Source organism: Physcomitrium patens, chromosome 13, assembly GCF_059467195.1.
Source record: "Physcomitrium patens ecotype Gransden chromosome 13, ASM5946719v1, whole genome shotgun sequence".
In the NCBI taxonomy this organism is placed as follows: Eukaryota; Viridiplantae; Streptophyta; class Bryopsida; order Funariales; family Funariaceae; genus Physcomitrium; species Physcomitrium patens.
In genome coordinates, this window is record NC_143422.1 from 8,547,726 (window position 1) to 8,570,858 (window position 23,133).

General features: G+C 41.1%; 2 protein-coding genes across 3 annotated transcripts; one reads left to right on the plus strand and one right to left on the minus strand.

Annotated features, from left to right (window-relative positions):
- Positions 1-15,585: 15,585 nt before the first annotated feature.
- On the plus strand, positions 15,586-17,913 carry LOC112290284 (tubulin alpha chain). Its single transcript, XM_024536413.3, has 3 exons — positions 15,586-15,962; positions 16,114-16,348; positions 16,501-17,913. Exons 1-3 carry the CDS (start codon positions 15,870-15,872, stop codon positions 17,526-17,528), a joined length of 1,356 nt encoding a protein of 451 aa, XP_024392181.1. The 5' UTR covers positions 15,586-15,869; the 3' UTR covers positions 17,529-17,913.
- A 1,874-nt stretch (positions 17,914-19,787) lies between these two features.
- Positions 19,788-22,788, minus strand: LOC112290586 (uncharacterized). Of its 2 annotated transcripts, none has more exons than XM_024536992.2 (4): positions 22,366-22,788; positions 21,631-21,711; positions 20,662-21,483; positions 19,788-20,541 (listed from the first exon to the last, which is right to left on the minus strand). In XM_024536992.2, the coding sequence occupies exons 1-4, from the start codon at positions 22,596-22,598 to the stop codon at positions 20,352-20,354; spliced, it is 1,326 nt and encodes a 441-aa protein (XP_024392760.1). In that variant the 5' UTR covers positions 22,599-22,788; the 3' UTR covers positions 19,788-20,351. The 2 variants fall into 2 exon arrangements, with proteins under 2 accessions (XP_024392760.1, XP_090111416.1); XM_090255290.1 differs by having other exon boundaries at positions 21,631-22,153.
- Between the last annotated feature and the right edge of the window lie 345 nt (positions 22,789-23,133).

The following is a 23,133-nucleotide window of genomic DNA, read 5'->3' on the forward strand; positions in this document are numbered from 1 at the left end:
TTAAAACGTACCGCGTCAATTTGCATGTCTTCTACTTTCGAATGTAAGTTTGGCAAAGATGTTGATGTTCCATTGAGTAATAACGTTGAGGTTCCCGTGAATGATTCTCAGATCGAAATTTGAAAAGTCGATTATCACATTTTACCGCAAAATTGATTGCTTGACTCAAAGTTTGAGGATCACGTAAGTTGAGCATCAATTTCTTTACTTCGTATTGCAATCCATAAAGAAATTGACTGATGAGTGTAGCATCATCCCACTTGATGTCAATTGCAAGTTGTCGAAATTGTGAAGCATATACTGTTACTGAGCGATTTTCTTGTCGTAGAATTCGGATCTTATTTGTTGCAACAGGAGTTGCATCGTGTTTACCATACATAGATCAAAACTCTGCCAAAAAAAGCTTCCAAATTGTCCAATATTGGATTTCGTTGTTCAAAAAAAGACGAAAACCATGATAATGCAGAACCAGAAAGTAGAGTGCCAATAAACCTGACTTGTGATCCTGGAGTTGGATAGCTTTGCGGTTGAAGTTCAATTGCCAATTGTACTTGATTGATGAACCCTCGAAACTTAGATCTCGTACTATCAAATTTCTCGGGTATGGCAATTCTTGGTTCTCTAGTGCTTACAGGGTGTTGTATAATTGGAGAAGGAACGTGATTTGTTGTAGATGTTGAAGCAGCTCTGATCATCTCTATATCCCCACTTTCTGCTATTCTTGTTCTTTCATGTGTTGGTGAATTGAGTTGATGCATCGCAAGCATTAACTCCCTCATTTGCTCTTGCATTTGTACCATTGCACTCTTCATTTCAACAAGCTCTGCCATAATGACACTAAGAAAAATTTGTTTGATACTGCTCAAGACAAAAGAAAAGAAAGACTTAATAACTGTCATGGACATACATTGGAAGATTCTTCGAATATTCTTCTAGAATATTCTCTAAAGATTCCTTTAGAAGGTTCTAGAAGATTCTTAGAATATTCTCTAAAGATTCTCTAAAGATTCCTTTAGAAGGTCCTAGAAGATTCTTAGAATATTCCCTAAAGATTCTCTTAGAAGGTTCTACAATATTCTTAGAAGGTTTTAGAATATTCTGATAGATTCTAGGAAGTTGCTCGAGAAGTTTCCTAATTAGTAGAAGTTGTTGGAGAAGCGTCCTAATTAGCGGAAGTAGCTCGAGAAGCTTCCTATTCAGTAGTATATATAGGAGTCGAGGTTGAAGGGTTCTTCAGTCTCGACAACACATCTCTTGGAGTTCTAGCTCACCTTTCTAGTATTGTTCTTGTACTCATCTGATTAATCCAGTTCTTCTTGAACTTCTTGTCTAGTTTTCTTGTCTGTATTTTGTATCCGTGACAGTTTGTCGAGACTGCATTTTCATTGGTATTAGAGCTAGTTCCTTCTTGTTAGAGAGTGGATTAACCCTCTTCTTGAAGGTGTGCTAGTGTTTTAGAGGTTGCGGATTAGCCTCCTCTAAACTAATATCTCTTCTTTCTCAATATTGGAGCCTTATTCTTCTTGGAGAGAGTGGATTACCCCTCATCTTGGAGTCTTAAGGCGTTTTAGAGGTTGCGGAGTACTCTCCTCTGAACCCATATTGTCCTCTTGTCAAAACTCTTTTTTCTTCTTTCTGAAGGTTAGCCGAAGGTTAAGACGTTAATATGGCTGAAAGTTTGGAATCCAAACTAGACGCCATCATAAATGCTCTTGCCTCATTGTCACATAGGACAACAGAGATCGAAGGAGTCATGGTAGGACTCCATAACAATGGAGCATCTGAGATAGCGCCATCTAAAGTATATCAGCCTCAAACTTCTGCGCCAGAAGAAGCAGTTCTACCTTCAGTTCAACAAGGTCGAGTAGTCCTACAACGAAAGGAGCCTCGAGTTAGTCTTCCGGATAAGTTTGATGGAACTCGTTCCAAGTTTCGAGGTTTTGTCAACCAAATCAGGTTGATAACAATTTTACAGCCCGAACGTTATCCGACGGAGGAAGCGCGTGTTGGGCTTGTTGGAACCTTGCTTACAGCACAAGCTCTGCCTTGGTTTACTCCCTTATTCGAGAAGCGATCGCCAATCTTGAGCAACTTTGAAACGTTCTTGGAGGCGTTTGCAGAAGCATTTGGTGAGCATGATAAAGTTCGATGGGCTACAACAAAGATCCGATTGCTACGACAAGGAACACGCTCTACATCAATCTATGCCTCGGATTTCAGACAATTGGCAAGTGACATTAATTGGGGTGAAGAGGCGTTGGTGAGTCAGTTTTATTGGGGCTTGAAGGATGATGTGAAGGACTTGCTGTTATCTCTCCCTGATCCTCAAACGCTCAACGAAGCCATTAGCCAAGCTGTAAAGTGTGACAACCGCCTATTCCAGCGTCGCCAAGACCAACGTCCAAGACACCAAATGACTCGTTACGACGTGACTATGTCTGCAAATAGCTTAAACTCACATTCGGAGGCAACAGACATGCAAATCGACACGGCGCGTGTCCGATCTCTTACTCCAACAGAGAAGAAACGGCGTATGGAGGAAGGGTTATGTTTGTACTGTGGAAAAGAAGGTCACAAGGTTGGAAATTGCCCAAAGAAGCAAAATTGGCACCCTGTCAAGACTAGAAGTGCGATGATTCCGGAAAACGACGACGCCCAGCCACAGTAGGAACCGTGCGGCTGGACAATCTAATATCACGACAACAATCAGGTTCCTCCTTCATTGTCCAACCTGCCCGTTGTTTTACAATTCCTTTGTTTTTAGGCCCTCAAAAACAAAAAACTTTAGCTTTATTGGATTCGGGGGCATCTACTTGTTTTTTAGATGAAGAGTTTGCTAAACGCCACAAGATCCGTTTAGTACAGAAGTCCAAACCTGTTCACGTAGAGGTGATAGATGGACGACCCTTATTGTCAGGCAACGTTACCCACGAATCAGAACCTATAGAAGTGGTGTTTAAGGACCATAGTAGTCACGTTGTTTTTAATATTATTAGAACCCCATCAAGCCCTGTTATCCTTGGTCTTTCTTGGTTAGAAGATCATAATCCGTCCATTGATTGGAGGCTACGAAGGATAACATTTCCTGAAAAAATAATAATAAACCTGTTAGTAGAACCTACATGAAGAAATCCATGTTTATTAGAGCGAGAGCGTTCCTAAGATCGTCCAAAGAAGGCGCATCATTTGTCATTTATGCAGCTCCAACTAGCGGCGAGAATATCTCAACATCGAATATACCAGAGCAATATAGGGATTTTGAAGACGTGTTTCAGAAGAAGAACGCTGATATACTGCCAGAACATCGACCATATGATTGCGCCATAGACTTGGAGGAAGGAGCGCAACCACCTTTTGGTCCAATATACAACCTATCGCAGACAGAGTTGGCAGAATTGCGGAAGTACATCGATGAGAATCTAGCCAAGAATTTTATTCGACATTCAAAGTCGCCAGTTGGAGCACCAATCCTATTCGTGAAGAAAAAGGATGGCTCACTGCGGATGTGCGTGGACTACCGAGGACTCAACAAGGTGACCAAGAAAAATTGCTATCCCTTACCTTTGATCTCCGGCCTCTTAGATCAACTTGGACGTGCAAGGATTTTTACAAAGATTGATTTAAGAGGAGCCTACAACCTTGTGCGAATCAAAGAAGGAGATGAATGGAAGACAGCCTTTCGTACAAGGTATGGCCATTTTGAGTACAATGTCATGCCTTTTGGTCTTACCAATGCTCCAACGGTCTTTCAGCATATGATGAACGACATCTTTCGGGAGTACCTCGATGACTTTGTTGTCATCTATCTGGATGATATTTTGATATTTTCCAAGAATGAAAAAGAACATGAGAAGCACGTTTGTTTGGTTCTTGAAAAACTACGCGAACGAGGACTCTACGCCAAGTTGGAGAAGTGTCAATTTCACCAGAATGAGATGGAATTTTTGGGTTTCATTGCGACTACAGAGGGCTTGAAGATGGATCCAAAAAAGGTAGAAGCAATTATATCTTGGAAAGTTCCGAAGACGGTTAGAGATGTTCAGTGTTTTCTTGGATTTACTAACTTCTATCGGATCTTCATGAAGAATTATTCTCAAGTTGCTGCACCACTCACGCGTCTAACAAGCAAAGACAAGCTCGAATGGGGATCACAAGCAGCAAAAGCATTTCAAGATCTGAAGACGGCATTCACTACGGCTCCAATTTTGGTACACCCTGACTTTGCAAAGGCTTTCTATTTAGAGACCGATGCTTCAGATTTTGCTTTGGGAGCTGTGCTTTCACAGATGGGCATAGACAAGAAGCTTCACCCAGTTGCGTTCTATTCACGGAAGTTCTCTGCTGCTGAGATCAACGACGAGATCCACGACAAAGAGCTGCTTGCTATAGTGGATGCCTTCCAAGAGTGGCGTCACTTCCTCGAAGGAGCTGCACATCCAGTGACTGTTTATACGGACCACAAGAATTTGGAGTACTTCATGACAGCTCGAATTTTGAATCGTCGTCAAGCTCGATGGAATATGTCTCTATCACGATTTGACTTTATTATCACCTACCGCCTTAGAAAACAGCAAGGATTATCTGACGCATTATCGAGGAGATCGTATCTTGCTCCAAAGGCTGGAGAAGCAGCGTTTGATCAACAATGTACAACATTGTTGAAACCAGAAAAATTCATGATTTTTGCTACTGTTGCAACTATCGATGACGGCTTCCTCAGCGAGGTACGTACTGCGACCATTGAGGATTCTATAGCTCTTGACATCAAACAACGTGTCGATAATGACAAGTTTAAGGTGGAGGGAGATCTTCTGTATTTTGAGGAGCGGTTGTATATCTCGAAAGGACCAACTCGACTCCGAGTACTTCAATCTCGCCACGACTTTCCAGCTGCGGGACATTTTGGATTCAACAAGACTTTGGAGCTCATTTCACGAGATTTTTGGTGGCCCCAAATGTGGAAGGATGTGAAGGAATTTGTCCTTTCTTGTGATGTTTGTTCAAGATCCAAGATCCCTCGACATCGTCCATATGGACTTCTCCAGCCATTGCCTATTCCGCACTGACCATGGTCTTCAGTTTCTATGGACTTCATTACGGACCTACCGCCATCGAATTCATTTGACAGCATCTTTGTTGTGGTGGATCGATTTACAAAGATGGCGCATTTCGTGCCTTGCAAGAAAACATCGTCAAGTGAAGACACCACAAGACTCTTTCTTGATAACATATATCGTTATCATGGCCTACCAGATGATATCGTGTCGGATCGAGGTACTCAGTTTGTATCCAAGTTTTGGAGGTCCCTCTTTGAGATATTGAAGGTGGATATTAAGCTCTCTTCGGCTTTTCATCCTCAAACTGACGGTCAAACGGAGCGAGTGAATCAAGTTTTGGAGCAATATTTACGATGCACCATCAACTATCAACAAGATGATTGGACTGCATATCTACCGCTTGCTGAGTTCGCATACAACAACACTCTTCATGCGTCAACTCAACAAACACCATTCTTCTCCAACTACGGATACCACCCCAAGCTCGATTTATTGAGTTCTTCAGCAAATAACAACCCAGTAGCTGAAGGATTTGTGAAGCAACTATCGGAGCTTCAAGCGACGTTGAAGCTTCAATTGCAATCTGCCCAAGAGAGTTACAAGGCATCTGCAGATAAATATCGAAATGAGGCGCCTACTTTTAAAGTTGGAAGTAAAGTATGGCTTCTTCAACGGAATATCAAGACCAAGCGGCCATGTGACAAATTGGACTATCAGAGATTAGGGCCATTTGTTATCGAGAAGCAGATCAATCCGGTGGCATATCGTCTGGAGTTACCAGCTACTATGAAGGTACATCCAGTCTTTCACGTGTCTTTGTTGGAACCTTATCGAGAGTCAGCTTTTCCCCAAAGAGTACAAAGTCCGCCACCAAGTATCGAAATTGAAAACCATGAGGAATACGAGGTGGAAAAGGTACTAGATTCACGACGTAATAGGAGAAAATTGGAGTATTTAGTGCATTGGAGTGAATACAACATCAATGAACGAATGTGGGAGCGTGCCGAAAATCTTGCTAATGCGCCAAAAAAGGTACAAGAATTTCATCAACGATATCCTCATAAACCTAAGCCGATTCAACGATAGCATCTTGCTGAAGCTTGCTCATCAAGTAGCATAAAAAAGGAGGAGGGCACCTCCAAAACCCATAGTTCGATAGTGTAAAACTTTGTTAGCAACTATAGTTTGCTCTCATCATTTTAGCCTTTAGACATGGATAGTCAAGATACTACACTTGTTATGTCATCTCAAGCGACTAGCTCACGAAGACTACCGTGAGATGAAGAACCGCCTGCACCACGACGACGTCGGAGGATACCGAGCAACAGATCGCTAGTAATTGTATTTGAGGTCGAGCCTGCCTACGACGGTCAGCCAGAAGGTGTGTTTGGAGGACAGTTTTACAATGAAGACACAGAAGTCCACGCTTGGTCAGAGGTTGAAGGTGTTGGTCACTACTGTTGGCTCCAAGGGCCGATGAATCATTTGCCACGCGAACAACAATTGGAATTCATAGCGGATGTGATGCGACAGATTTTCATTTTCTTGCGTTGGTATTGACTGATAACAACATTGCTTCTCGGAGACCTCGAAGCTAGAAGAGGAGGTGATGTCATGGACATACATTGGAAGATTCTTCAAATATTCTTCTAGAATATTCTCTAAAGATTCTCTAAAGATTCCTTTAAAAGATTCTAGAAGATTCTTAGAATATTCCCTAAAGATTCTCTTAGAAGGTTCTACAATATTCTTAGAAGGTTTTAGAATATTCTGATAGATTCTAGGAAGTTGCTCGAGAAGTTTCCTAATTAGTAGAAGTTGTTGGAGAAGCGTCCTAGTTAGCGGAAGTAGCTCGAGAAGCTTCCTATTCAGTAGTATATATAGGAGTCGAGGTTGAAGGGTTCTTCAGTCTCGACAACACATCTCTTGGAGTTCTAGCTCACCTTTCTAGTGTTGTTCTTGTACTCATCTGATTAATCCAGTTCTTCTTGAACTTCTTGTCTAGTTTTCTTGTCTGTATTTTGTATCCGTGACAATAACAAAGAAGATAGTAAGAACAATATCAGTTTAGAAGTGGGTAATCCGCAAACTTCTAATACGCTTATGTCTTGTCAAGAGAAAGGGGTAATCTACTCTTACTCAAGAAAAACAAAGCTCTGATATTGTAAGTGTACTCTTGTCAATCTATCAAGGACAAAGACTCGATGAGGAAAAATATACACAAAAAGGCTATCTCGATATAATAAGTCAAAATATAAACAAGTAGGTATATTAAAAGGAAACTGGAATGGCTATTGCCACAAGACAAGAAACTAAAGACTCTTGAACCTGGACTAGAAGCAAGAAAGGAGTTGACAAGAGTGAAGAAGCCTTCACTCTTGTCTCTATATATACTATCTAACTAGGGGCTACGTGGCGACGTTCTATAGGACCTCTAATATGTGTTGACTTTGTAGGACACATGTCTTGACTTACAAGGCAAGTTCTTCTATGTGTGGGCCACATAGTTAGCTTGATCTTCAAGCTAACAACATGTGTGGCACATGGCCAACTTGTTGACCACGTTTCTAATCCAAAAAGTCAATTAAAGACACCTATGAAGTCAAAGCAGCGTCTAGGAAGTTTCTAGGAAGCTTCTATATTAAATATTATAGAATTAACTTACTTTTATCTACTTTTACTTACTTCTACCTATTTCTATATGTAATTATTAGCTTACATGATTATGGCCGTGACAACTTATAAAGACAAGTACTATCTTAATAATATTAGTAAAAAAGTTCTTTAATCTTAGTTATACATAGCTAAGATAATTATATACTCTTTTATTTTTTTTGTAATAGAATATACCTCTATTTGTATCAAAATAAATAAATAAATAAAATATCATTTTAATATATGTTAGAACTTTAAATCTAATTAATTCTAATTTTTGAAACTATACCTATAATATAATAGAATATTTATTTGATAAAATACTTAGTTATGAAACAAAAAGATAATAAAACCTTGCCATTGGCAAAGATAAAAATATATTATTGTTGGCTAAAATAAAGAAGCCTCTTTATTGGCCAAAAACATATGTTTGCCAATGTCAAGGACAAGAACTCGATGAAAGCTAAAGAGTAAGTGAGACTTTTCTCAAAAAGAAATAGGACAAAATAGAAATATGTATATTAAGAAAGAAACTGGAATGGCTATTGCCAAAATACAAGAAAACTAGAGACCCTTGAAACTAGACTAGAAGCAAGAAAGGAGTTGACAAGAGTGAAGAGGGCTTCACTCTTGCCTCTATATATACTATCTAACTAGAAGCCACGTGGCGATGTTCTATAAGACCTCCAATATATGTTGACTTTCTAGGCCACATGCCTTTGCTTGCAAGGCAAGTTTTCTATGGATGGACCACGTAGTTAGCTTGTTCTTTAAGCTTCTAACATGCGTGGCACATGGCTAACTTGTTGACCAAGTTTCTAACCTAAAAGTCAACTATAGACTCCTATAAAGTCAAAGCAGCGTCTATGAAGCTTCTAAGAAGCTTCTCTAGAAGATATTACACAATTAACCTACTTTTACATACTTTTATCTATTCATATAGGTAATTATATGTATGTCCGTGACATTACCCCCCCTTCTAGGGACGAGTTCCATGAGGAGCGGTGATTATATATTGAGAAAATCTAATATGCGGCGAATTGTATTTGCTACAAACTCTGATCTTTGTTCTCTTCGAAGATAGTTGATGGGTCCTCTTAGCCATCGATAGTGTCCCATTCCAGGGCGAGAAGACCACCCTGTTATTTGATCACTGTTGAGGCCTTCATAACTTCCTTCAAATAATACATTTGAAAGACCATCAGGAGTCATTCCTATCTCCAATAATATCACCAAACATCGAGAATCTCTTCCAAGGTCGTGATACCAAACGCGTTGTATCTCACCATCTATTCGAAGAAGAACATGTCGTTCTTGAGGGTCTTCATCTCGGTTGCGTCGTCTTGAAGGTTGTGACAATCGCAATGTCTCATCCGGTAAGTCAGCAAACGAAGGTTCTTGAGTTGAATCCGCTGGTTGTTGGCTCTCCATCTAATTAGCGTCACAAAATGCAAAGAAGTTACAAACAAGGATAGGAAATTGAATGTTATCTTGCCTCAATCTTGTCTCTTTTATAAGAGAGGTTTTCATCTTGGTTTTGATGGATGTCGTTGATGAAAAACTTTGACTTTAGCTGATGCATTTGCTAGATTCCTGGATGGCTCCCATGTGCGCTCACTAATATCATATCCGCACCAATGAACAAGATATTCCAGCTTATTTCGGCGCCGCCTTGAGTCTAATATCTCTTCCACCTCAAATTCTTCATTATTATCTACTTCTATAGGAGGCGGTGGCATTTGTCTTCTTCCTTGTATATCCACTGTCTTATATGGTTCAAGAAGAGACACGTGGAATACAGGATGGATCTTCATTGACTCCGGTAGATGTAACCGATATGCAACTGGGTTGATCTGTTCAGAAACAGAAAAGGGGCCAAGCCTACGATAGTCCAATTTGTCACAAGGTCGAGTGGTCTTGATATTGCGACGAAGTAGCCATACCTTATCACCCACGTTGAGTTGTGGTTGCTCTTTAAGATATACATCTGCATTTATCTTTTGTCGTTCTTGAGCTTTCTTCAACTGCGCCTTCATTATTGCATGTAACTCTGACAACCGATTTGCCATATCTTCTGCTGCAGGATTATCAACTTTTGAAAAATCAAAAGTATCAAGTCGTGGATGATAGCCATAATTGGCAAAGAAAGGTGTTTGTTGCGTGGAGGAATGTACCGTATTATTATAAGCAAACTCTGCCAATGGCAGAAGGTTTGTCCAATCATCTTGTTGGTAGTTGATGGTACACCTTAAATACTGTTCCAAGACTTGGTTTACGCGCTCTGTTTGTCCATCAGTTTGAGGATGGAAAGCTGAAGATAGCTTTATGTCCACTTTTAAAATCTTGAAAAGAGTCCTCCAGAATCTCGACACAAATTGAGTTCCCCTATCCGATATGATATCTTTAGGCAATCCATGATAGCGATAGATATTATCAATGAAAAGCTTAGCTGTTTCTTCACCTGTGATAGATTTTGTACATGGCATAAAATGTGCCATCTTGGTGAAACGATCTACTATCACAAATATAGAATCATAAGATCTTGAGTTTGGAAGATCTGTGATGAAATCCATAGAAACAGAAGACCATGGTTGTTCTGGTATAGGTAATGGCTGAAGAAGTCCGTAAGGTCGATGTCGAGGAATTTTTGATCTTGAACAAATATCACATGATTGTACAAAGTCTTTGACTGACTTCCACATTTGTGGCCACCAAAAATCTCTTGATATGAGTTCCAGAGTCTTATTATATCCAAAGTGCCCTACTGCTAGAAAGTCATGACGTGTTTGAAGAACACGTAAACGTGCTTCTCCTTCTGGAACATATAGGCGTCCTTCAAAATATAATAGATTATTCTTGAACTCGAACTAAGAAGGATCATGAGACTTAGAAGAATTATTCTCGATATCATGAACAAGAGGGTCTGAGGACATACTGGACTGGATTTGCTTGAGAAAAGTTGAATCAACAGTCAATGTTGATTTCACTGCTCGGAGATGAAATTGCTCCGGTTTCAAGAGGACCGTTCTTTGTTGCTCAAAAGCTGCATCTCCTTCTTTTGGTGCAAAATAAGAACGTCTAGATAGGGCATCGGACAAACCTTGTTGTTTTCCTGGCCGATAAGTGATAATGAAGTCGAATCTTGACAAAGACATACTCCAACGAGCTTGACGACGATTCAACACGCGTGCTGACATGAAATACTCGAGGTTCTTGTGATCTGTATACACAGTGACTGGACTAGAAGCACCTTCTAGATAATGACGCCATTCTTGAAAGGAATCCACGATTGCAAGAAGTTCTTTATCGTGGATCTCATAATTGATCTCGGCTGCTGAGAATTTTCTTGAATGAAAAGCTATCGGATGAAGTTTGTCATCTGTTCCCATTTGTGATAAAACTGCACCCAAGGCAAAATCCGATGCGTCTGTTTCCATAAAAAATGCCTTGGAAAAGTCAACACGATATAAGACTGGTGCAGAGACAAACGATGTCTTCAAGGCTTCAAATGCTACTTCCGCTTCTTGATTCCATTGGAATTTATCTTTACTAGTCAAGCGTGTAAGTGGAGCTGCAACTCGTGAGAAGTCTTTGATGAAGATCCGATAGTAATTGGCAAATCCCAAGAAACATTGGACATCTCTCACAGTCTTTGGAATCTTCCAATCCATGATTGTTTGGACTTTCTTAGAATCCATCATAAGACCATCATTTGAAATGATGTATCCTAAAAAGTCAACTTGAGTAGTGTGAAATACACACTTTTCCATCTTGGCGTATAATCCTGCATCTCTGAGTTTTTGTAATACTTGACGAACATGTATTTCATGTTCTTCAACATTCTTAGAATAAATCAGGATATCGTCTAGGTAGCAGACGACAAAATTGTCTAAGAATTCACGAAATACATCATTCATGAGATGTTGAAAAGCAGCTGGTGCATTCGTGAGTCCAAAAGGCATGACATTATATTCAAAATGCCCGTACCTGGTTCGAAACGCAGTCTTCCATTCATCTCCTTCTTTGATCCGTACTAGATTATATGCTCCTCTTAGATCTATTTTTGTATAGATCTTAGCTTGATTTAACTGGTCAAGGAGTCCTGATATCAAAGGTAATGGATACCTGTTCTTGATTGTGATCTTGTTGAGTCCTCGATAATCAACACACATTCGTAAAGATCCATCTTTTTTCTTTACGAATAAAATTGGAGCTCCTGCTGGAGATTTTGAATGGCGTATGAAATTCTTCGCTAAATTCTCGTCAATATATGTCTTGAGTTCAGCCAACTCATCTTGCGATAAACTGTAAATTGGTCCAAATGGTGGCTGAGTTCCTTCCTTGAGATCGATTGAACAATCGTATGGGCGATGCTCAGGAAGAATATCTGCATTCTTTTTCTCAAAAACGTCTTGATAATCCTGATATTGACTTGGAATGCCACTTGAAGTCTTTACGTTTTCAGAAATAGGTGCAGCATAAATAGCAAAAGTTGATCCTTCTTTTGCTGCGTGTATAAATGCTTTTGCACCTATAGGTGCGAGTTTTACTATACTAGACTCATGGTTTTTTACTTGGTTAATAGAACTGTTACTAATGCTCTGAGGAAAATCAAGTTTACGAGAAATCCAATCTATTCGAGGATTATACTTTTCTAACCATGATAAGCCTAAAATTACTGGATTAGAGGGAGATCTAATTATATTAAAAATTACGCAACTACTATGACCATTTATTACTACATCTACAGGAAGTGTTTCGTGAGTTACATCTCCAGAAGACAACGGACGACCATCTATGACTTCTACGTGTACAGGTTTAGTTTTTTGTATTAATGATATTCTATGACATCTAGCAAATTCTTCATCTAAAAAATAAGATGAGGCTCCTGAATCTACCAAGGCAGAGGCTTTGTAATTATTAGGTCCTAAACGCACATCTATTATAAAACAAGGAGATGGTTCTGAGGAGAGGATAGGACCTTTATTAGAAGTTGTACAAGATTCCAGCTGCACGGTCCCTATTGTAGCTGGACGTACTCGTTTTCCGACATACTGTCTTCTTTGACAGCCGTACTCCTCATTTTGTAGTTACGTCGCTTCTTTGGACAATGTTGAGCAGTGTGCTTAGGTTCTCCACAATATAAGCACAATCCTTCTTGTCGACGACGAGACTTTTCTTGCTCAGTAAGAGGTTTGAAACGTACCGCATCAATTTGCATATCCTCTACTTCTGAAGGTATGTGTTGAGGAGACGTCGGTGTTGCCATTGAATTGTAGTAACGTTGAGGCCCACTTGTGCGACTCTCGGATCGAAATTCAAAAAGTCGATTGTCGCACTTCACAGCAAAGTCAATTGCTTGACTCAATGTTTGAGGATCAGGTAAATTAAGCATCAATTTCTTTACCTCATATTGTAATCCGTAGAGAAATTGACTCACAAGTGCGGCATCATCCCACTTGATATCAGTTGCAAGTTGTCGAAATTGTGAAGCATATAATGTTACTGATCGATTGCCTTGTCGCAAAATACGGATCTTGTTGGTTGCAACACAAATTGCATCATGTTCTCCAAACATGGATCGAAACTCCGCCAAAAAAGCCTCCAGATTATCCAATATTGGATCTCGTCGTTCAAGAAAAGATGAAAACCATGACAATGCTGAACCTGAAAGAAGTGTACCAATGAATCTTACTTGTGACCCTGGAGTTGGATAGCTCTGGGGTTGAAGTTCAATCACTAGTTGGACCTGATTGATGAATCCTCGAAACTTGGATCTGGTACCATCAAACTTCTCGGGCAAGGCAACTCTCGGTTCTCTAACACTCGAAGGGTGTTCCATTCTGGGAGAAGGGACATGGTTTGGTGCAGATGTTGAAGCAGCCCCAATCATCTCTATATCTTCACTTCCTACCATTCTTGTTGCTCCTTGTGGTGGTAAATTGAGTTGATGCATCGCAAGCATTAACTCCCTCAATTGTTCTTGCATCTGTGCCATTGCACTCTTCATTTCAACAAGCTCTGCCATAGTAGCACTTAGAAAAGAGAAGATGTCTAATAACGCTCAAAACAAATAGAAGAGAGGAATTGATAACAAAGAAAATACTAAGAACAATATCATGTTAAAAGAGGGTAATCCGCAACTTCTAATGCGCTTATGTCTTATCAAGAAAAAGGGGTAATCCACTCTTAATCAAGAAAAGACAAAGCTCTGATATTGTAAGTGTACTCTTGTCAATCTGTCAAGGACAAGAACTCGATGAAAGCTAAAGAGTAAGTGAGACTTTTCTCAAAAAGAAATAGGACAAAATAGAAATATGTATATTAAGAAAGAAACTGGAATGGCTATTGCCAAAATACAAGAAAACTAGAGACCCTTGAAACTAGACTAGAAGCAAGAAAGGAGTTGACAAGAGTGAAGAGGGCTTCACTCTTGCCTCTATATATACTATCTAACTAGAAGCCACGTGGCGATGTTCTATAAGACCTCCAATATATGTTGACTTTCTAGGCCACATGCCTTTGCTTGCAAGGCAAGTTTTCTATGGATGGACCACGTAGTTAGCTTGTTCTTTAAGCTTCTAACATGCGTGGCACATGGCTAACTTGTTGACCAAGTTTCTAACCTAAAAGTCAACTATAGACTCCTATAAAGTCAAAGCAGCGTCTATGAAGCTTCTAAGAAGCTTCTCTAGAAGATATTACACAATTAACCTACTTTTACATACTTTTATCTATTCATATAGGTAATTATATGTATGTCCGTGACAGCCAATGAGAAGATACTTTTATCTTGGCTAATGAGAAGGTTTTTTCTTTTCTTTTCTTTTCTTTTCTTTTAAGCTTCCTTAAGTGTTTTACTAACAAACAATAGCAAAATTGCATGTTGTTGGGGCATAAAAAACATTTGAACACAAAATAAGACAATATATGTGAAAAGACTACATATAATTTAACATTGTGAAAGGACTAGATATAATTTAACTTTGTGAAAGGACCACATATAATATATTATTATGAATGAGTAACATGGTAATAACTATTTTGATACAAAATTAGGCAACATACAATGAGAAAGGGATAACATTTATGAAAAGACAACGTATATTTTTACATCGTGAAAAGGCAACATCTACTACTATGTGCCACGTAGGATGCGTGTCCCTTCGTCCCTAACGGGTCGGGAAATTCGAACTGGGGAACCTGCCCGCCATCGCCATCGCCACAGCGTCGGCATGGCGAGGCGGGCGTGAGCTTTTTCGCACCGACGAGCGTCTTCGCTTTGAATTCTCGCTTCCAACGTCTCGTCTGTGCGTGGCATCCCTCCGATTCAATGCGCACAAGAGCTCAAGCGCGAAGTCACTATGAGGGCTCCCTTGAAGGATTGGGTGCAGTCGCCCGGTTATGCTCTGTTGCTCACGCCGAACGACGATGAGGAGGAGGTGCGTACACAGGTCCGTAGAGCCAGAGCAGCAGCAGCGCTACGTCGGAAGTCCCGCATCGGCGGTGACATCTAGGCGGATTTCTTCTCTGTTGCCGCACCAGAAGAGTCCAATGTGATTACTCGGGAGCGTATCCTGGAGCTCCACAGCAATTGTATCAAGCTCGCCGTGGAGAATGTGTGCTTAAAAGGAGATAATTGAGAGTACCCAGCAAGGCGATCCTCTACTGGTGAATGCAACTGCTCAAGCACAATGTAACTGCCCTCGTTTTTAGCTGCATCCCCTTGAATCTGGAAGCAGAAAACTTCCACGGGGTGCAATCAGAGTGAGTTACAATAACACAACCGTCGCTTTGATGAATGTAACAGCTTCAGATCTCACTGGCTCCAGTTTCTGGGACTATATATGCACATATATTCATATAAATATGAATGAGAGCGAGAAAAGAAATTTATACGGCTGGAGTGTTGTGGTCATCAGTACGGTGAGGAGATTAAAAGAGGTGAGTCTCGACCGTCTGCAGCTTGTCAGGCATTCCCTTTTTGATCGGCTGCTAGTGCGTGAGTCGCCATCTTCAGCCTGGAGCTGTGCTTAAAATTTCTGACCTCGATCTTTGCGCCGCATTGCATAAAGTTCAGGCTAAAGTTACTGGCTCCAGTTTTTGTTTCCGAAATTCAGGCAAAAGTTGTTTCATAGAGCACTTCCGTAATTCACCATGAGAGAATGCCTTTCAATCCATGTTGGTCAGGCCGGCATTCAGATCGGCAACGCGTGCTGGGAGCTTTTTTGTCTTGAGCATGGTATCCAGGTCTGCAACTAGTGCTACTAATTCTGTCAAGCGATGCCATGTTTTTAATGGTTTGATTCATTTGAGTCCTTGAGCATGTGTTAAAGATTGAACTTGTTTGTAGAGGTTCGAAAGGTGACGGGAATTTAAATTGTGTGTGTACATTGTATAGCCGGATGGGCAAATGCCGAGTGACAAGACAGTGGGAGGAGGAGACGATGCCTTCAACACATTCTTCAGCGAAACAGGAGCGGGAAAGCATGTGCCCAGATGTGTGATGCTGGACTTGGAGCCCACTGTGATTGACGAAGTTCGCACAGGCACGTACCGCCAGCTCTTCCACCCCGAGCAGCTCATTAGCGGAAAGGAAGACGCCGCCAACAACTTTGCTCGTGGACACTATACAAGTATGATTCTGCCACATTTGTATTTCCTTTCGACAATCAAGTTAACTCAATTTACAGAATACGGAGTTTAATCACAGTGCCGACTGAGCTACCTTGAAGATTGTTACAATTTGTTCAACCGAACTCGTATATATGAACTCTCGGTTATGCAGTTGGCAAGGAGATTGTGGATTTGGCACTGGACAGGATCCGAAAGCTGGCAGACATGTGCACTGGTCTGCAGGGATTCATGGTGTACCACGCAGTCGGTGGCGGCACAGGCTCAGGCCTCGGGTCATTGCTTTTGGAGAGGCTGTCTGTGGACTATGGCAAAAAGTCCAAGCTTTCCATGTGCGTCTTCCCGAGTCCGCAAGTGTCAGGCGCCGTAGTGGAGCCCTACAACAGCATTTTATCATGTCATGGCCTCTTGGAGCACACGGAAGTATCCGTGATGTACGACAACGAGGCCATCTACGATATATGCCGGCGGAACCTGGACATTGAGCGACCCACTTACACCAACCTGAACAGGCTCATCACGCAGGTGATGTCGTCATTGACCGCCTCGTTGCGATTCGACGGAGCCCTGAACATGGATCTCACCAACTTCCAGACCAACCTCGTCCCGTATCCAAGGATCCATTTCATGCTCTCGTCTTACGCGCCGGTCATCTCGGCCGAGAAAGCCTACCACGAGCAGCTATCCGTGTCGGAGCTCACCAACAGCGTGTTTGAGCCCTCCAGCATGATGGCCAAATGCGATCCCAGGCACGGCAAGTACATCGCCTGCGCGATGATGTACCGAGGGGACGTGGTGCCAAAAGATGTGAACTCGTCCGTGGGCACCATCAAAACCAAGAGGACCATCCAATTCGTGGATTGGTGTCCCACCGGGTTCAAGGTGGGGATCAACTACCAACCGCCGACAGTCGTGCCCGGTGGCGATCTAGCGAAAGTGCAGCGCGCGGTTTGCATGATCGCCAATAGCACCGCCATCGCTGAGGTATTCGCTCGATTAGACCACAAATTCGACTTGATGTATGCAAAGCGCGCGTTCGTGCACTGGTATGTCGGTGAGGGCATGGAAGAGGGGGAATTCTCCGAGGCTCGTGAGGATTTGGCGGCGTTGGAGAAGGATTTTGAGGAGGTGGGTGCCGATTCAACCGAGGGTGATGGAGAGGACGAAGGAGAAGAGTATTAGATTTCGATCAGACACTAAAACATACATACCACTCACGGTTTCGATCATGCAGCAAACCCTCACTTTTGAAAGTACCGACTCATTCAACACAACACACTGCCACTTTCATGCAAATTCGTAGCAAGATTCGTGACACTGCTGTTTTGGGAGACCTGAGATGCTTTATGGGAACATTACACTTTCAACTTTGGTTCGATTGTTGTAATGGGATTGTGCTCATCGGCAGCGTGACACTGCTCCATTGTTGTGGAGATCACTATTTTATCAGGAAGATGAGCACATTCTCATCTGTTTAGGTTTTTGTTTTGATAACTTGGTCTGGTCGATGTGATGGTGAATTGTCAACTATTCCTTCAGATGAATGCCATTGCCTTGCACTGAATAACACATCCGAAGAACTACTCTCACCCTGAGCATGAATACAGCTTTCTTCATTAGATTTTACCTCATTTGCTGCTGAACACTTTTATGCTTATCCATCCATCAATTTGCATGGTTTAGTTTGTGGGAGGAAATCGTTTAAGCATATCATCTTCGAAACTATAAAACCAATATGTCAGAGAGCAACTAAGAATGGAAATGGATCAAAGAATGTATTTTTTTGAGTTTAAAAATCATATAAGCAAGTTCCACATTAGTTCTTTTCATTTGTGTTTGACTTGTGGCTAATATCAAATTTATACTGTAAAGTAAAGATTCTCTATAATATCTATGCAGTAGTCTGGATGTAGCTTTGTTATTCTTTATTTATTTATTTATTTCTATTAGGAATAAAAATAATTAATGCACTTACACAATATAAATTATTAAGATATGCATCAAAAGTAATAATTTTTATTTAATTAAATGATTTTTTATTTCTCTTAAAATAAAAATAAAAATAAATTTAATTTATGGAAGACCAAAGCTTACCTTTATTGTACTTATTGTTTGAAATTTAAACTCTTTAAATGTGGATGTAAAAGATGAAAAGATTGTAGAAGTAATAAATTGTCAAAAGAAATTGTAATTGTAAACATGGTTATAACTAACAACCTATATTTTTATTTTTTATTTTTTTCCAAATGGTTTCAAATTTTTTTCAATATTTAAAGAAAAAAGTATTAGGGGTTTATAAAAGCTTTATCATGTATTGGTAGATATATTAAAAATACAGGGAAAGTGTTTTTTAAAAAATACATTGTTATTGTCTGATAAAAATTAATAAAAGTTTATACAGTGTTACTATCTTTGTTTCTGAAGGTTGGATGATTAACCTACTTGTTTAATATTTCGTAAAAGAAATGAATAGAAAGAAGTTTGAAAATTAGTCAAAATACATTCACATAAGAAATCACACAATGTAGTTTTACATTAATAGATTTTAAGACTGCACCACTATCCATTACCTTTAATTTATAGTTTGACCAGTAGAAAAAAATCATGTCATACACAATATGTTTTTATTGTTGTTCTCACACAACCTCTAAAGGGTATACAAAATTTCTACCTTGCATTGGGCATCCCACATTAAATCTACAATTTGTAACACCACAACCTATGGTTACACCCTTCCACGACCTTATTGCAACCTGACTAGTAAACATGCACAATGTACCTCTATTTAATTCTAAACCTTTCACTAACTCATGCAGTAGTTTACCTGACTACAACTTGAAGTGCACTGCAATCTTTGTCAATGATCGGAAGGAATACTGTATTAATTTGTTTTGCCATTTATTAAATTTAAATCTTTAACATTTTCATGTCCTACTTCAGAATTCGGTTCATATTTTATGGTCTGTGTAAACGTAGTTCATTCGAGCAATGTAAGTGTTGCCGGAGTTTCAGGAGGAAGAAAATTGATGTAGTACACATGTAGGCAGACTATATCTGTAGTACACATGTGCAAGGTGCGTTAAATTTTTTTGACAGCGATACAGTTCACTGAGATTGTTTTAAACGCTTCTTTTACTTAACATCTTGATAAAATACATTTTCTTCCTTTCAAACAGGTGAAAGATAACTCGCAGATAGGGGCACAAGTTGCTTCATTTACTAGTGTTTATTAATGAACATGCACAAATTGAGAGAGGGAATATTTTATAGGGGTGATTAAGAAGACGCTTTCTCATACAGGATTCTCAAGGGTATACAAAGACGAAACTGTTGCCTATAAACTAAGAAAATCTACATTCAATCAATTATTTCATTACTGTAAACATCAAAAATGAAAAGTACAAAGATCATAAAAAAGCTGATCGCTAGAGGGCTCAAGAGTTGCAACAAAGAGCATGATACTGGTGATTTTACTATCCCATAAAATATGGGAGCGGAATCAGAAGTACATATTGTACTCATCACAGGTCACCATGGCCTGCAAAGCAAACACTCCAGGCAACCCGGATGTATCTAGTAATCCTTTGTATGGAGCCCAAGGAATGATTAACCTTCTGTGCATCAGGCAAGGTCATCACTAGAGTACAGGAATATGGAATTGGAGAAAGCTAACTAAACTACAAAACCAGTTATCATAAGCTGGCAGAACTAGCTCGTGTTAACTAACCGGAGCTGTGGACTCTATTGCCCAAAGATCTTTCCACTCAAGATCTTAACGCAAAGATCAGTGCAACATCGACCAGAAAACCGCATAAAAAGATGATAGTAGAAAATCTCTCTGAGCTAGTTACTTCACTTAAAAGGTGGAAGCAACTAGAGGGAAATCTAAGTGTATGTTACTAAAGAACCTAAACCCTAATAAATAATTTTCATGTGTAGGAATATGATCAGTAAAACAAAATTGCAGATCAGAGTACAGGAAGAGAAAACTACTGATCAGCCATGCTACCTGGCGAGAATGAGGGGGTTGTTCCATGCATTGAATGACATACGCGGTGACTTATTCGATAAGTTCAACTGATCGATTTGAACACCCAATGATTGAAGAGTATCCCGGAGCTGTTGCACTCGGCATGGATACTGTATGATTGCATCCAATCCGGCAGACATATCTTTCTGCATCGACTCTTGAGATCTGTACGAAAGAGCCAGTCAATGTGTCAGTCTCAGAATTCCTTAAAACTACGAAGAAGTACTATGTAAAATATTGCAGAAGTGGCATTCCAAGGAATGATTTCGTTGAATAAGATTGTACCTGTCGAAATTCGTAACAGCAAGGATTATTGCTTGGTTTGAAACATTTACGCTGCCACAATGGGATTCCATGGTACGAAGTTGTCGAATGAGAGCGTAATCTTCCCCCCGTGCACTGTCGAGGTTAGTGAACACAACGGAGAAGCCTTCTGGGTCATGCATACTCTGCTCGAAAGAGTACAATGCTTCAGTATTATTGCTAGCACAGAATACTTCAAAGCCAAAGCGCTCTAGCATGAGACCGAGGGACTTGCGGCCTCGGACGTTGGGATCGACCACCATTGCCCTTGCTTGAGTGAAGCTGCTGCCTCCCAGGCTGTTTCCGACGTCACGAAGATTTTCCGAGCTCTGCTCACTTTTGCACCAATCTTGTGAACAGATAGATGATCCCTCAACTTCTTGGGAGTAGGATGAGTCATCGGCCTCGAATGATGTAGTCGCTTGATCGCAATAGATGTCCATAGTATCCCTCACGGACCCATCGAAGTAGGGAGATGGAGGATGCTCTAGTGCAGCCAAAAAGAGGTCTTCAGTACCCCGTGGGCTGCCATACCTATTGGGAAGCTCCTCTTCCAAATCTAGGATGCTCATATGGTCCATGGCGCTGACAGTGCAATTGAGACTCAAGGCAGGTTGATCCAATTTAGGGGGACTTAAAGGCATGATAACACAGACAGCCCCACATACATCACCCATGCCGTCTCTACGAGCGCTTGCCGAGAGCACTGTCTTGATTTCCTTTCTCCACTTATTATTCAGGCTCCAGATCTCATGAATTGTTTCATGACCCTCCAACGCGGCTCTCAAAGACTCCTCGCAGTCCCTGAAAAACGATAAAGTCGACACTGTCAGGATTCAGGAAGATGTAGACTTTGCGAGATCAGTTCGGGACACGAAACTAGGAAGCCTACAAGATCATAACAAAGATTAAACAGAGTAAAATCATGGAAATTCTGACCAAGGTACCCACCGATTATTGAACAAGGAGGACGTGAACCTCGGCATTGCAAACACCTCAGATTCCGTCCAGCCAGTAACTTCTGCAGCACGACTGTAAAAATACAGCAGAAAAGCAGTAGCCGTCAGCATGTGAGTCCGAGATTGCAAGAAGTACAACTTAAGAATCTGAGTCACTCAGAACTGCAATCCCTTACAGAATGCTATCGACCGGCTCAGGGATGAGCATTCTTAGCATCGCCACATACACCGATACCATGCGAAAGCATTCTTCAAGAAAAACATATTAGTGTTACAGAAACAGTCGTTCACGATAAGACGTGTACAGCCGCTGCCACTGCAACCCCCCTCCGCTTTCGAAAGTGGGTTGATGCAACATTGAATTTCTTGAGAACCCACAAAATACAGTCTAAATCTAAGATTTCGCTGCAACAAATGACGAAGTCACCATCGACCAACTCGAAGTACTTAAGCTGCGTCCCTCTTCTCTTCTAGAATTTAGCGATTCTAACGTTCGAATTCTTCGACCACAGCCACTGCAGTGTAAATGGTAACATCAACTTCACTGAAGGAAAGGCAAAGATCCAATGATCCTAATGAGTGAAGAAAATAAGCCCTTTAAAGAAATTTTGAATTGCAATTCTACCCTGCAAAAACCTTGACCAACAACGATGACCGTGGTTGCTCTCGTGGCAACATGGGACAGAGACGACGAAAAGGCGGGGTGCGCGGAACCTCAGCGGCTCACCTGTTCCAGAAGGTGCATCGCATGTTCATGTCGACTCCAAACGTGGGCACAGGGAGCTCATCGGCGTGCACAAGCGCATCATTCTGATCCGACACCCTCTTAGCACACCCGGCATGCGGCGAGCCTGTGAGCTCCGCCACAAAGTTAATAGCAGCACGCTTGTGATCATTCTCTGGGCCTCCAAACATACTGCTCAGGTCGCTGGCCTTCCTCTGCCCGGTTTCCAGAAACATTTTGAACAACCTTAACTCCGAATCAGAACTAAAACGATTCCGAGCTCAACAACGACAACAACAGAGACGCGACGAAACTAAGTTCCTTCTCTCCCTCGCTTACATTCACTTGCTCTGACAAACACCAACTACATAACGGAACAAAGCTACCAGCAGGAATTCTCCGCAACCCCAAATACATCGGTCTTGAGACGCGATAGTGCGAGATGCAGGCGCGGGGAAAGTATCTATGTATGCGCGCCATGCAATGCGGGGCCCACACAAAGTGTGGGCGAGGCGCACACACAGGTCGCAAAACAACAACCCTCCCCGTAGGTAGGCACTGTAGCCGGGGCAGCCCGGGCCTAGACAAACGCTCTGAGGACTCCGCCCTCCCATTCGACTGCCCTGCCCGTAAAACAAAATACATGTTTGTCTACTTTTAGATTCTATTGCATGAGCGATCTACTTTTGCTTTTTGGAATGGTCGTTAATTCTGATTCACTATTTCAAGTGGCGTCCGTCAACTGATAACGATCATGGATGAAATGAAATA

Coding starts and splice junctions, on each gene's coding strand:
- LOC112290284 (XM_024536413.3), top strand. CDS start 15,870: ATGAGAGAATGCCTTTCAATCCATGTTGGTCAGGCCGGCATTCAGATC. Junction 15,963..16,113: donor GTCTTGAGCATGGTATCCAG/GTCTGCAACTAG, acceptor TACATTGTATAG/CCGGATGGGCAAATGCCGAG. Junction 16,349..16,500: donor TGCTCGTGGACACTATACAA/GTATGATTCTGC, acceptor TCGGTTATGCAG/TTGGCAAGGAGATTGTGGAT.
- LOC112290586 (XM_024536992.2), bottom strand. CDS start 22,598: ATGTTTCTGGAAACCGGGCAGAGGAAGGCCAGCGACCTGAGCAGTATG. Junction 21,712..22,365: donor CGATGCACCTTCTGGAACAG/GTGAGCCGCTGA, acceptor GTATTTTTACAG/TCGTGCTGCAGAAGTTACTG. Junction 20,542..20,661: donor GCTGTTACGAATTTCGACAG/GTACAATCTTAT, acceptor TCTTTCGTACAG/ATCTCAAGAGTCGATGCAGA.